Genomic DNA, 11718 nt, shown 5'->3' with positions numbered 1-11718 from the left:
GTCAGGAGTTTGAGACCAGCTTGACCAACATGGTAAAACCCTGTCGCTACTAAAAATACAAAAAATGAGCCAAGTGTGGTGGCACATATCTGTAATCTTAGCTACTCAGGAGGCTGAGGCAAGAGAATCACTTGAACCTGGGAGGTGGAGGCTACAGTAAATTGAGATGGTGCTGCTGCACTCCAGCCTGGGCAACAGAACCAAAGCGTCTCAAAAAACAAAAACAAATAAGCAAACAAAAAATACAGCAGGCCATCATCTGTGAGGACTGAATTCTGACCTTTTTTTTCTCTCTTGCTCAAATTCCTATCTAAGGGGCTTGGAGAATCACACCCTGAAAACCATAAAATATTATTAAGTGGGTTTTATTTAACTCTATATATAATTCATGTTTTATACCCAGTCAGTTCTGTCAATACCCTTAAATCTGAGTGGAACTAAAGCATATCACCACTGTGAAAATAAGTAATTTAATGTGGCTTACTTTCCAACCTGACTCTGCCATAACATCACATGACAGATAAAGAAATCAAAATATTTTATCCCAAAATATTTTTTGCCTTATTTTGAAAAATGGCCCTGCAAAGCCATCTTCTGTGGGGAAAAGTTGCATCTGTAAGGAATCTCTATTAACATAATCAGATCTTTCCCCTTCCAGGCCCGCCAATCCTGAAGAGATTAACTGAGAGTCTAGCACCTTTTAAAGGTCTGAATAGAAAACATTTGCCATCTATTGTCTCTAAGGGTAGCCACCTATGAGACTTCATCTACATAATAAGAACCTTGGTCTCCACCATCCTTTATTTTAACCCAGACACTCCTATCTATTAAGTCTAGGTCTTTCAATAATAACAACTGTTTCAAACAATTGCCTATCAAAACATCTTTGAATTCAACTAATTCCTGTAAGCCCTTGCTTCAAGTTGTCCTGCCTTTCTGGACTGAACCAATGTATATATCACATATATTGACTGATATATCTCCCTAAAAGCTATACAACCAAACGGTAAACCAATCATCTTGAGCACATGTTCTCAGGTCCTCCTGAGACTATGCCTCGGGGCCATGGTCACTCATATTTGGCTCATAGTAAACCTTTTTAAATGTTTTATGGAGTTTGACTTTTTTTGTTGACATTTGTATGGGAGCTATACATTCTTAGGATTAAAAAAAAAGGAACTCCTCTTTTATCAACCACAGACCTACAGATGTCCCTACTGGACTCAATTCATTACGAATGTTTCTGCCAGGCATGGTGGCTCATACCTGTAATCCCAGCACTTTGGGAGGCCAAGGTGGGTGGATCACGAGGTCAGGAGTTCGAGACCAGCCTGGCCAACATAGTGAAACCCCATTTCTACTAAAAATACAAAAAATTAGCCAGTCATGGTGGCAGGTGCCTGTTAATCCCAGCTACTTGGGAGGCTGAGGCAGGAGACTTGCTTGAACCCAGGAGGTGGAGGTTGTGTTATGCCCAGACCGTTTATTCCCCGAAGAAGACCACCAGAGTCCAGAGTCAAAGCCAAGCAGCAATGATCTTTATTACAGGTTCGAACCTGGAGCTCTCACTCACTCGTGAAACGAGCCGCGCAGGAGAGCTCCCCCACTGGGCCCCAAACAGTGTTATATAGTCTAAGAAAAGTAGGCATAGAATCATTATACAAATCAGATGTATGATTGGCTAGTGTTTGAACAAGGCGATTTGGCTAACTATGATTGGTTCCCGCCATTTCTAGTATTTCAGTTAATTTTGAAATTCTGATGACGTTTATCAGGGGCTTGCAGGGTAGGGGCAGGGCTTGTTTTCGCAAACCCCGAGGCGGGAAAGCAGTCCTACAGAAGCAGGACAAAGGCAGTTAATCATATTGTGACAGGTTTGACAACAGGTTTTGCAACATGAATGTACCTTACTTAAACGCGTCTTGTGACCTTGCCGTGCCACAGAAAGAAAAATAGGAACTTACAAAATCTTTACAAAATGTTTGTGAGAGCAGAACAAAGGTTTAGCAATAGGGTGTGGCAGGAGAGTGAGGACACATTTTTGTGTCCTTTCAGTTGCAGTGAGTTGAGATTGTGCCATTGCACTCCAGCCTGGGTGACAGTGAGAGACTCCATCTCCAAAAAAAAAAAAAAAAAAAAAAAAAAAACCCAAAAAGAATGTATCTAAGGGCTAGATGAGGTGGCTCATGCCTGTAATCCCAGCACATTGGGAGATTGAGGCAGGCAGATCACTTGAGGTCAGGAGTTTGAGACCAGCCTGGCCAACATAGTGATACCCCATTTCTACTAAAAATAAGAAAATTAAGCAGGCGTGGTGGCCCATGCTTGTAATTCCAGCTACTTGGGAGGCTGAGGCACGAGAATCACTTGAACCAAGGAGGCAGAGGTTACAGTGAGCTGAGATCACGCCACTGTACTCTAGCCCTGGCGACAAAGTGAGACTCCATCTCAAAAAAAAGATGGACTAAAGCATTACATTTCCTAAGGACAACACATCAAGTAGAATATATTAGCACAAATAATTTTATCTGAAAATAACCATTTTTACTTGGTAGAGACAGGGCAGGGGTTGGAAGACTTTAAACTGCAATACTGCTCAATAATGGAGCTTAAGACTTAAATTTTGTGTAGGAAAGAGGAAATAAATGGGATAAAAAAGTGTTGGGAAGGCTGGGTGCGGTGGCTCATGCCTGTAATTCCAGCACTTTGGGAGGTTGAGGCAGGTGGATCACGAGGTCAGGAGATTGAGACCATCCTGGCCAACATGGTGAAACCCCGTCTCTACTAACAACAAAAAAAAAAGTTAGCCAGGTGTGATGGCACGAACTTGTAGTCCCAGCTATTCAGGAGGCTGAGGCAGGGGAATCACTTGAACCCAGAGGCGCAGATTGCAGTGAGCCAAGATTGCGCCACTGCACTCCAGTCAGTCTCAAACAAAAGCAAAACAAAACAAAAATGTTGGGTTCACAAGCAAGTTGAGTCCATGAGAAATTTTGTTTGCTAATTGCAGGAGTGAGATGCAAAGTAAGAAATGTTTACTTCATACAATTTTCCCTAGAGCAGTTTGGGCAGGGAAAATTACCTTGTGTTCTTCAGACCCCTACAATGTGGAAATGACTCTGGCCTTGAAACAATTAAAGAAAAGACCAAAGTGTCAACATTATTTATTAAGTGACTGCATACTTTCCTATAACTCTGGTCTCAATGAGTAGTCAGTGTATTTAGATTGGTCATCATGTTCCAAAGGCAGTTCCTCAACTTTGCAATTTTTGAGTGCGCCTGGGGAGGAGCAGACACCTGCAGATGACAATCTCTACAACCAAACTCAGAAGAGACTAGTATCAAACCAGTAGCTCTGTCTGTAGGATCAATATACATATGAGAAGAAACAATACTGTTTGTTTTTCTCAGTTGACAAATGCTCTTCAAAATATATGTAGAGAAGGAAAAATATTTTCCTTCTACCCTTTTGGTTCTTGGCTGGGGCCACTGTAGCAAAAGTAAGATTAACAAGAGAAAAATAGAAATTTAGTAACATGTGTATCTCATGTGTACATGAGAGAAGCTCAGAAAGCAACTCAAAGGGTGGCTAGAACTTAGGCTTAAATGCTTTCAGTTAAAGCAAAGGAAGAAGCATGTCGGGGAGCAACTTACAGGGAGATGACCAGGAAAAGTATAGTACGCAAGGGAAAGCTTTCTCATGCAGATTTAAGTCAGTACCTTCTTCACTGATAAGGGTTTCTTTTGATTTAGAGTCACCTTTCTCTTTCTGGTACAGAGAAGGAGACATCCTTACAAATGAAGGTTTCCCTTATAAACGCAAATTCCCTTACAAAAGGGCAATGTGCACTCTGTTTTCAGAGCTTGTCTTGTGTATACTGCTTCTCAAAATAAGCAGTTCAAAATAGTATTTATACTACAGAAGCATATTTTGTAGTGGCATATTCTGGTCTCCTATAGTAGGTTCTCACAAATATCTCATTTAAGTAACTCTTTAAAACTTGCTTTTATTAAAGGGTTAGCAGATGGTTGTTCAAAATAGTACAGGAGGAAAGTAGATTTAAGAGCAATTAGTAATAGCTTTGTGTTGTTTCTCTGGCTTTCCTGGTGGTCCACCCGTTATTTGGATAGCTGCATATTGACTCCCCTTAGGTATACCCTTCCTCTTTTGTGTGCAGTATTGGTGAGGCTGTCCACTAAGGTCTGCAGTCCCCTCTATTGAGCCAAGGGATGGTTGTCAGATCCAAGTTAGCCTAACTGAACTCTCATAGGAAACAAGAATATGTCACCCCAAAATATTTCTCCAGGTTCAAAGTCCTTTCAATCAGCATTTTTGCTGCTCTGCATCCTTACCACCTTTGATGATGTCAGTTTTCACTGCATTTTAGTCACTCACGTAGATGTGTAGTATTATCCCATTGTTTTGATGTGCAATTTTCTAATATAGATTGAAGGGATTCACAGCCCACCAATATGGCAATACTGCCCTTGCAGAGTTATGGAGTGTTGCAAGCCAGGCTCTAGGCAGAATTGCACATTAATCATAGCATGCTAGTACACTTCAACCCACTTTCCTGTAGCTTCTAACTTCGCAAGTAGCACGCTGACCACCTATTCCCCAATTGTTCCTATAGGTAGAATCTCTGATACCAGAATCATGAAACCTTTTTGCTTAAGAATTGCTTAAGGTGTTTTTCTGATCTTGAATTCCAATGCAACAGCTAATGCTAAACAGTCTGAAGACCCCTACCAAGGAACTGGCTTGGCACAAGAATGCTGAATTTCTTCATGTCCCTGTCCCACGACTTCACCCTCACTTCTTGATGAATCAGAAATCCTCACACTTTGTCCCTTTTCCAGACTCCTTAAAAACCCTATCCCTAAACCCAAAACCAAATTTTAGGTTACCTCCCATGTACTCATTTGGCTGCCCTATGAAAATTAAACTCTTTCTCTTTTTCAGTCTCTGTTGTCTTACTATATCCATTTGTTGTGCATCAAGTAACAAATCTGTTATCATTACAGTGGCATGAAAATTATTTTAAACTGAAAATGTCTGAACAGACAGAAGCTGCAGAAAGAAACACTGTCTAAACTTAACTGAAGCCTCTTGAAAATTCAGCTGCCACTGATCCCCTTCAAAGGTATTTTCCTGTTTGAAAGGAGACAGCCCCTTAGCACTGGGATGTGTACATTTGCTGCCATAAACCCCCATACAAGGAAACTTCCAGCCAGGAAGAAATCAATCTACCCATTTCTATTAGCATCAGAAAGCTTACTAGAACCTTCCATATTTTCCTTTTGAAGCCCCAACAAAAATATTTTTTTATTTTTTATTTTAGTTTAGAGACAGACTTTCACTCTTGTTGCCCAGGAGTTGTCTCACTGCAATCTCCGCCTCTCGGGTTCAAGAGATTCTCCTGCCTCAGCCTCCCGAGTAGCTGGGATTACAGGCGCCCACACCATGCCCGGCTAAATTTTGTATTTTTAGTAGAGATGGGGTTTCACCATGTTGGCCAGGTTGGTCTCAAACTCCTGACCTCAGGAGATCTGCCCACCTTGGCCTCCCGAGGTGCTGGGATTACAGGCGTGAGCCACCGTGCCCGGCCAAATCTTTTTATTAAAAATAGAGATGGGAGTCTTGCTATGTTGCTGGTTTCAAACTCTATGCCTCAAGTGATCCTCCTGCCTCAGTCTCCCAAAATGTTGGGATTACAGGCATGAGCTGTTGCTGGTTTCAAACTCTATGCCTCAAGTGATCCTCCTGCCTCAGTCTCCCAAAATGTTGGGATTACAGGCATGAGCCACTACATTTGGCCAGAAACACTTTTTTAAAGTTGGTATATAACTTTACCTCTGGCTATTCAGCAAGTTACTCATTATGTAATACTCCTGTGTGCATGTGTAAATAAACTTTGACTTTTTCTCCTGTTAATCTTTTTCTAATTCACAAGCTCCCTTTGCCACCACCTTTAAAACCTAAAATGATAGAGGAAAAGTTTCTCTGCAAATAATGTGATGCTGAACATCTTTTCACTGCTCATCTGCTGTCTGTATATCTTGTTTGGTGAAGTGTTGGGGTGCAGAGAATCATACTACAAACTATGATGCATTGGCATTCTGAATACTTTTGAATTAAAGAAAGTAAATTAAATTAAAGAATTAAATTTACCTAGAATTAAAGAATTAAAGAAATCAAAAGTTCTTAGAAGCTGTCTCAGGACCAAAGATGTTCTAATCTGCTCTTTTTCCTCCCCCTAGCTCTCAAAAGCAGAGAGGAGCTCTCTCTGGGAGTTCTCTTGTCTGGATAAGGAAAACTTCTTCCAAGCAATGCAGTTGTCTTAAGACCCCCCTTTCTAAAAATCTCATCAGATAAACAGGAAATACTAGCCACTTGAAAAGAGAAGAGACTAAAAGTCTCTTCACACTACACTCAGACCTTTCATCTATTCTTCCAAGAGCAGTTCCAAAAGAGTACCTAAGAGACTTTATCTGTATAATGAGACAACCTTTGTTCATAGTGCAGTTCTACTCTTCACCTTCCCATAACTCGTCACCCTTCCATTCAGCTTCCAAAGAGACTCATTGACAAACTATTGTCTGCTCTTTGGGGCCAATTCCCTAAAAAACATTTAAAACTCCTCAAAATTGCCTACATTTTCCCCATGTTCCCCTCCCCTATGAAGAGGGTATATGAATTTCAACTATTTAGTCTTTTTTAAGTCTCATAATTTGTATGGTTCCCATGATTATGCACAATAATAAATTTGCATGCCTTTTTCTTCCATTAATCTGTCTGTTGTCAGTTCATTTCAGAAGTTTTGAACCTTCAGAGGGAGAGGAAAAATTGTCTTTGCCCCATACCTTTCAGATGTTTTGCCTGTTTTTCAGCTAGGTTGTTGGTTTTCTTATGGTTGAGGTTTTTTGAGTTCTTTTTGGATAATGTTCGTTTATCAGATATATCTTTTGCAAATATCTTCTCTCAGTCTCTGGCATGTCTTTTTATTCTCTTAATAGTATCTGTTGCAGAGGAGAAGCTTTTAATATTAATTAAGTTCCACTTATCAATATTTTTTTTTCATGGATTGTGCTTTTGCTATTATATCTAAAAAGTCATTGCCAAACTTGAGGTTGCCTAGATTTTCTCCTATGTTATTTTCCAGAATTTTTATAGTTTTGCATTTTGCATTAGGTCCATGGTCCATTTTGAATTAACATTTGTGTGGCCAGGCACGATGGCTCACACCTGTAATCCCAGCACTTTGGGAGGCCGAGGTGGGCGGATCACCTGAGGTCAGGAGTTCAAGATCAGCCTGACCAACATGGTGAAACCCTGTCTCTACTAAAAATACAAAATTAGCTGGGCGTGGTGGCGCATGCCTGTAATCCCAACTACTCGGGAGGCTGAGGCAGGAGAATCACTTGAACCCAGGAGGCGGAGGTTGCGGTGAGCTAAGATCATGCCATTGCACTCCAGCCTGGGCAACAAAAGTGAAACTCCATCTCAAAAAAAATTGTGAAAGGTGAAAAGTCCAGGTCTATGAAAAGGTATGAAATCTAATCTATGAAAATATTTATTTTTTGCATATAGACATTCAATTCTACCATTTGTTGAAAAGACTACCTTTTCTGAATTGAAAATTGATCCTTTGTCACAGATTAGTTCACTATATTTGTGTGGGTCTACCTCTGGACTTTCTACTTGGTTCCATTGACCTATTTGTCTATTTTTCACAAATACCACACTATCTTAATTACTGTAGGTTTATAGTAAGTTTTGAAGTTGGGTCATGTCAGTCTTCTGACTTTGTTCTTTTTCTGCTTTGTGTTAACTATTCTGAATCTTTTTTTTTTGAGATGGAGTCTCACTTTGTTGCCCAGGCTGGAGTGCAGTGGTGGGATCATGGCTCACTGCAAGCTCCGCCTCCTGGGTTCATATCATTCTCCTGCCTCAGCCTCCTAAGTAGCTGGGACTACAGGCACCTGCCACCAACAAGCCCAGCTAATTTTTTGTATTTTTAGTAGAGACAGGGTTTCACTGTGTTAGCCAGGATGGTCTCAATCTCCTGACCTCATGATCCTCCTGCCTCAGCCTCCCAAAGTGCTGGGATTACAGGTGTGAGCCACCACGCCCGACCTGAATCTTTTACCTTTATATAAACTTCAGAGTCAGTTTGTCACTATCCACAAAATTATGAGCTGGGACATTGATTGGGATTGTGCTGAATCTATTGAGATCAAGTTGAGAGGAAATGACATCTTAACATATTGAGTCTTCCTACTCATGTACATGGAGTATCTATGTTTCCTCAATTTCTTTCATTAGAGTTTAAAATTTTTCCTCATGCCAATTTTTACATAATGTGTTAGATTTATACCTAAGTATTTCACTTTCTTTGGTACAATATAAATGGTATTGTGTTTTAAATTTCAAATTGCAATTGTTCATTGCTGGTATATAAGAAAGCAACTGACTTTTGTATATTAACCTTGTATCCTGCAACCTTGCTATAAACAGACATTATGTTTATTCTGCAGATATTTGGAGCCATAAAAGCATGAGGCAAGAGTGTTGTACTATTATATATTGCTCAAAAAAAGACTAATCTGGAAGTAATGTGTAGAATGGATTGGAAGGAGAAAAAAGCAAGGCAAGGAGTCCACATGGGAGGCTTTTATGTGAGCCCTCCATGAGACAATGAGTTTCTGAATAAGGGTGTTGCAATACTAGTGAAAAGGTAAGAACAAATTCAAGAGGCAAACATTCTAAATTTGGCCTTCTTCTTCAGGCTTACAGGTCTTTTCATACACAGTTCCATCTTTGGGAGGCCCTTAACACTCTCTTCACCTAACTTGTAATTATTCCTCAAAATACAGTTCAGGTGTTGTGCCCTCCAACAATTCTTCCCCTCTACTATCTTCCCGTAGCCTCCTGTAGTGTCCTCCATCACACTGTAAGTGCTACTTATATTAATATAATCTACTTGTCTATATACTTACCTGCCTGTCTCTAATCTCTTTCATTAAATCGTGAGCTCCTGAATTTGTGTAGCCCAGTGCCTGGCTCAATAAGTATTTGAAAATGAATAATTTATTCACATCTGTTGTAGGAACTTACAACAATACCAAGTATGTGGCAGGTATTATATAATATTTATGTGACATATTTTCTCTTAAGAAACAGAAATCATAAAGCTTCAAAAAAAAAAACAAAAAAACAAAAAAAAAACACTGAAGCCTCAGATGAGGCAGGAAGCACTCAACCCATATCAGGAAGTGATCCGTTCCTCAAAACTGTGAGTTTTCAGTCATGTTGTTTCTTTAAGTCAGCTTAGCCTTCCTGTATACGCGTGATAATGATACTGTTTTAAAGAACAGGCATGAAAGTCTAAGAGTTTAATCTAAACTCGCACAAGAAGTTAATCTGCCAAGCCCTAGGATTCTCTTTCTGAAAGCTCAGAATATTTCTTCCCCTTCCCTACACACACAGGACTTGAAGGGTTAGAGAAGAAAGGCAGACAACAGCTTCTGAGCTTCAAACTAATCACAGCCTCGGTTCTTATTAGGAGCCCCAACACTGAGACCAGGTAAGAAAGAAGGCCTCAGGGCTGTAGCGAGTAGAGCGGTAAAGACGGCTGGGAGGTAGTGGTCAGATAGAAGGTAAATATTTCAGGAGGGAAGATGGAAGAAACTGTTTCTGATATGACAGTCATCAAATGCATGAGTACAGGTGAAAGAAAATGGGATAGGCCAATCAAAGGAGAAGTCGTATTTCTGTTTCCTGGGCTTCAGGTTCTTTATAGAATTGTGAGACTCTGTGAGAAAGAAAATGGTTTTTAAAAGGGAGCTATAACATCTTAAAAGGCAAAATAAAAATCTAAATAGTTATGATTAAAATGTTTGCTCTTACTGCTTCTCCTACTATAATTATCTTCTCTCTTTCTACACAGAAAAGATGGTGCTACGCTTTCCTCTTCTTTTATTGCTGCTGGTTCTATGGGGACCAGTGTGTCTACTTCATGCTTGGCCTAAGCATCTCACCAGGGCTCATTGGTTTGAAATTCAGCATATACAGCCAAGTCCTCTTCAATGCAACAGAGCAATGAGTGGCATCAACAATTACACCCAGCACTGTAAGCATCAAAATACCTTTCTGCATGACTCTTTCCAGAATGTGGCTGCTGTCTGTGATTTGCTCAGCATCATCTGCAAAAATCGTCAGCACAACTGCCACAAGAGCTCAAAGCCTGTCAACATGACTGACTGCAGACTTACTTCAGGAAAGTACCCCCAGTGCCGCTATAGTGCTGCCGCCCAGTACAAATTCTTCATTGTTGCCTGTGACCCCCCTCAGAAGAGCGACCCCCCCTACAAGTTGGTTCCTGTACACTTAGATAGTATTGTCTAAGGCACCCACTGCTTTTCCTTTCATTTGGCATAGCTTCTGCTACAACTGCATCCACGTTTTCTTTTCTTTTGTTGATTTTCTTGTTCCCACAGAAGAAAGAAGAAAGGTGTTGGGAGAATTAGAGTGCTTAGGACACCAGACCAGAGTTGAGATGGAAAGAAATAAGATTATTTTCTGCTTTGTAGTTCTGTACTTTTCGAGAGAAGAGAATAGGGAAGAGAGCAAAGAAAGATTCCGATTTCTAACCCTGCAACTTTTGCCAAGCTTTATTGCCCTGTGTTCACAGCAATAAAACCATTTCTTGCTGCATTCTAATGAGTGTGTGTTTGAGATCCCCTTTCAAAGCATTGTTTACCAGTATTCAAAGGAACGCTGTTTTGACTTTAAGTCCCTAGAAAACTTTTTTTTTTTTTTTTTTTTTTGTTGAGACGGAGTCTCGCTGTCACCCAGGCTGGAGTACAGTGGCCGGATCTCAGCTCACTGCAAGCTCCGCCTCCCGGGTTCACACCATTCTCCTGCCTCAGCCTCCCGAGTAGCTGGGACTACAGGCGCCGGCCACCACGCCCGGCTAGTTTTTGTATTTTTTAGTAGAGACGGGGTTTCACCGTGTTAGCCAGGATGGTCTCGATCTCCTGACCTCGTGATCCGCCCATCTCGGCCTCCCAAAGTGCTGCGATTACAGGCTTGAGCCACCGTGCCTGACCCCTAGAAAACTTTTAAGGCCTCCCTGGGGCCTCTACCAGTTCCTTCCACAAGAAAGGAGAGCGTTTGGGACTTTGGAGCATTTCTTCAAACTCTGCTCACGACTTTATGTATTTCCCTGGAAGCCATTGTCTATGTTTAATTGGAGGTAGTACTGATATCTCAAAGATAGTTGATGATAATTTCACACATAGATTCTGACACTGGCAACTGAAGGATCCTATGTCTTTTCCATTGGTTTCTCTTTTTAATCAGTTAATGTTTTAAATATAAGGTAATAGTAGTAGTAATAGGGATAATAATCCACTGTAGTAACCTTAGAGTCAATCCTCCATTATCTATTGAAATGGACAAATAGAAAGTATAGATCAAGAAGAAAGCACTAGGCTGGGTGTGGTGGCTCACGCCTGTAATCCCAGCACTTTGGGAGGCCGAGGCAGGTGGACCACCTGAGTCAGGAGTTCAAGACCAGCCTGGCTAACATGGTGAAACGCTATCTTTACTAAAGATACAAAAAAATTAGCTGGACATGGTGGCAGTGCCTGTAATCCCAGCTACTTGGGAGGCTGAGGCAGGAGAATCGCTTGAACCCAGGAGGCGGAGGTTGC

At 40.9% G+C, this 11718-nt stretch overlaps 1 protein-coding gene across 1 annotated transcript; it reads left to right on the top strand.

The window, feature by feature from the left end:
- Positions 1-9298: 9298 nt before the first annotated feature.
- Positions 9299-10723, top strand: RNASE6 (ribonuclease A family member k6). Its single transcript, XM_023186686.2, has 2 exons — positions 9299-9587; positions 9951-10723. Exon 2 carries the CDS (start codon positions 9956-9958, stop codon positions 10406-10408), a length of 453 nt encoding a protein of 150 aa, XP_023042454.1. The 5' UTR covers positions 9299-9587; positions 9951-9955; the 3' UTR covers positions 10409-10723.
- The last annotated feature ends 995 nt before the right edge of the window (positions 10724-11718 follow it).

The sequence above is a fragment of the Piliocolobus tephrosceles genome, chromosome 6, assembly GCF_002776525.5.
Source record: "Piliocolobus tephrosceles isolate RC106 chromosome 6, ASM277652v3, whole genome shotgun sequence".
Lineage (NCBI taxonomy): Eukaryota > Metazoa > Chordata > Mammalia > Primates > Cercopithecidae > Piliocolobus > Piliocolobus tephrosceles.
The sequence above is the reverse complement of the archived record's forward strand: the minus strand, read 5'-3'. Positions and strand labels throughout refer to the sequence as shown.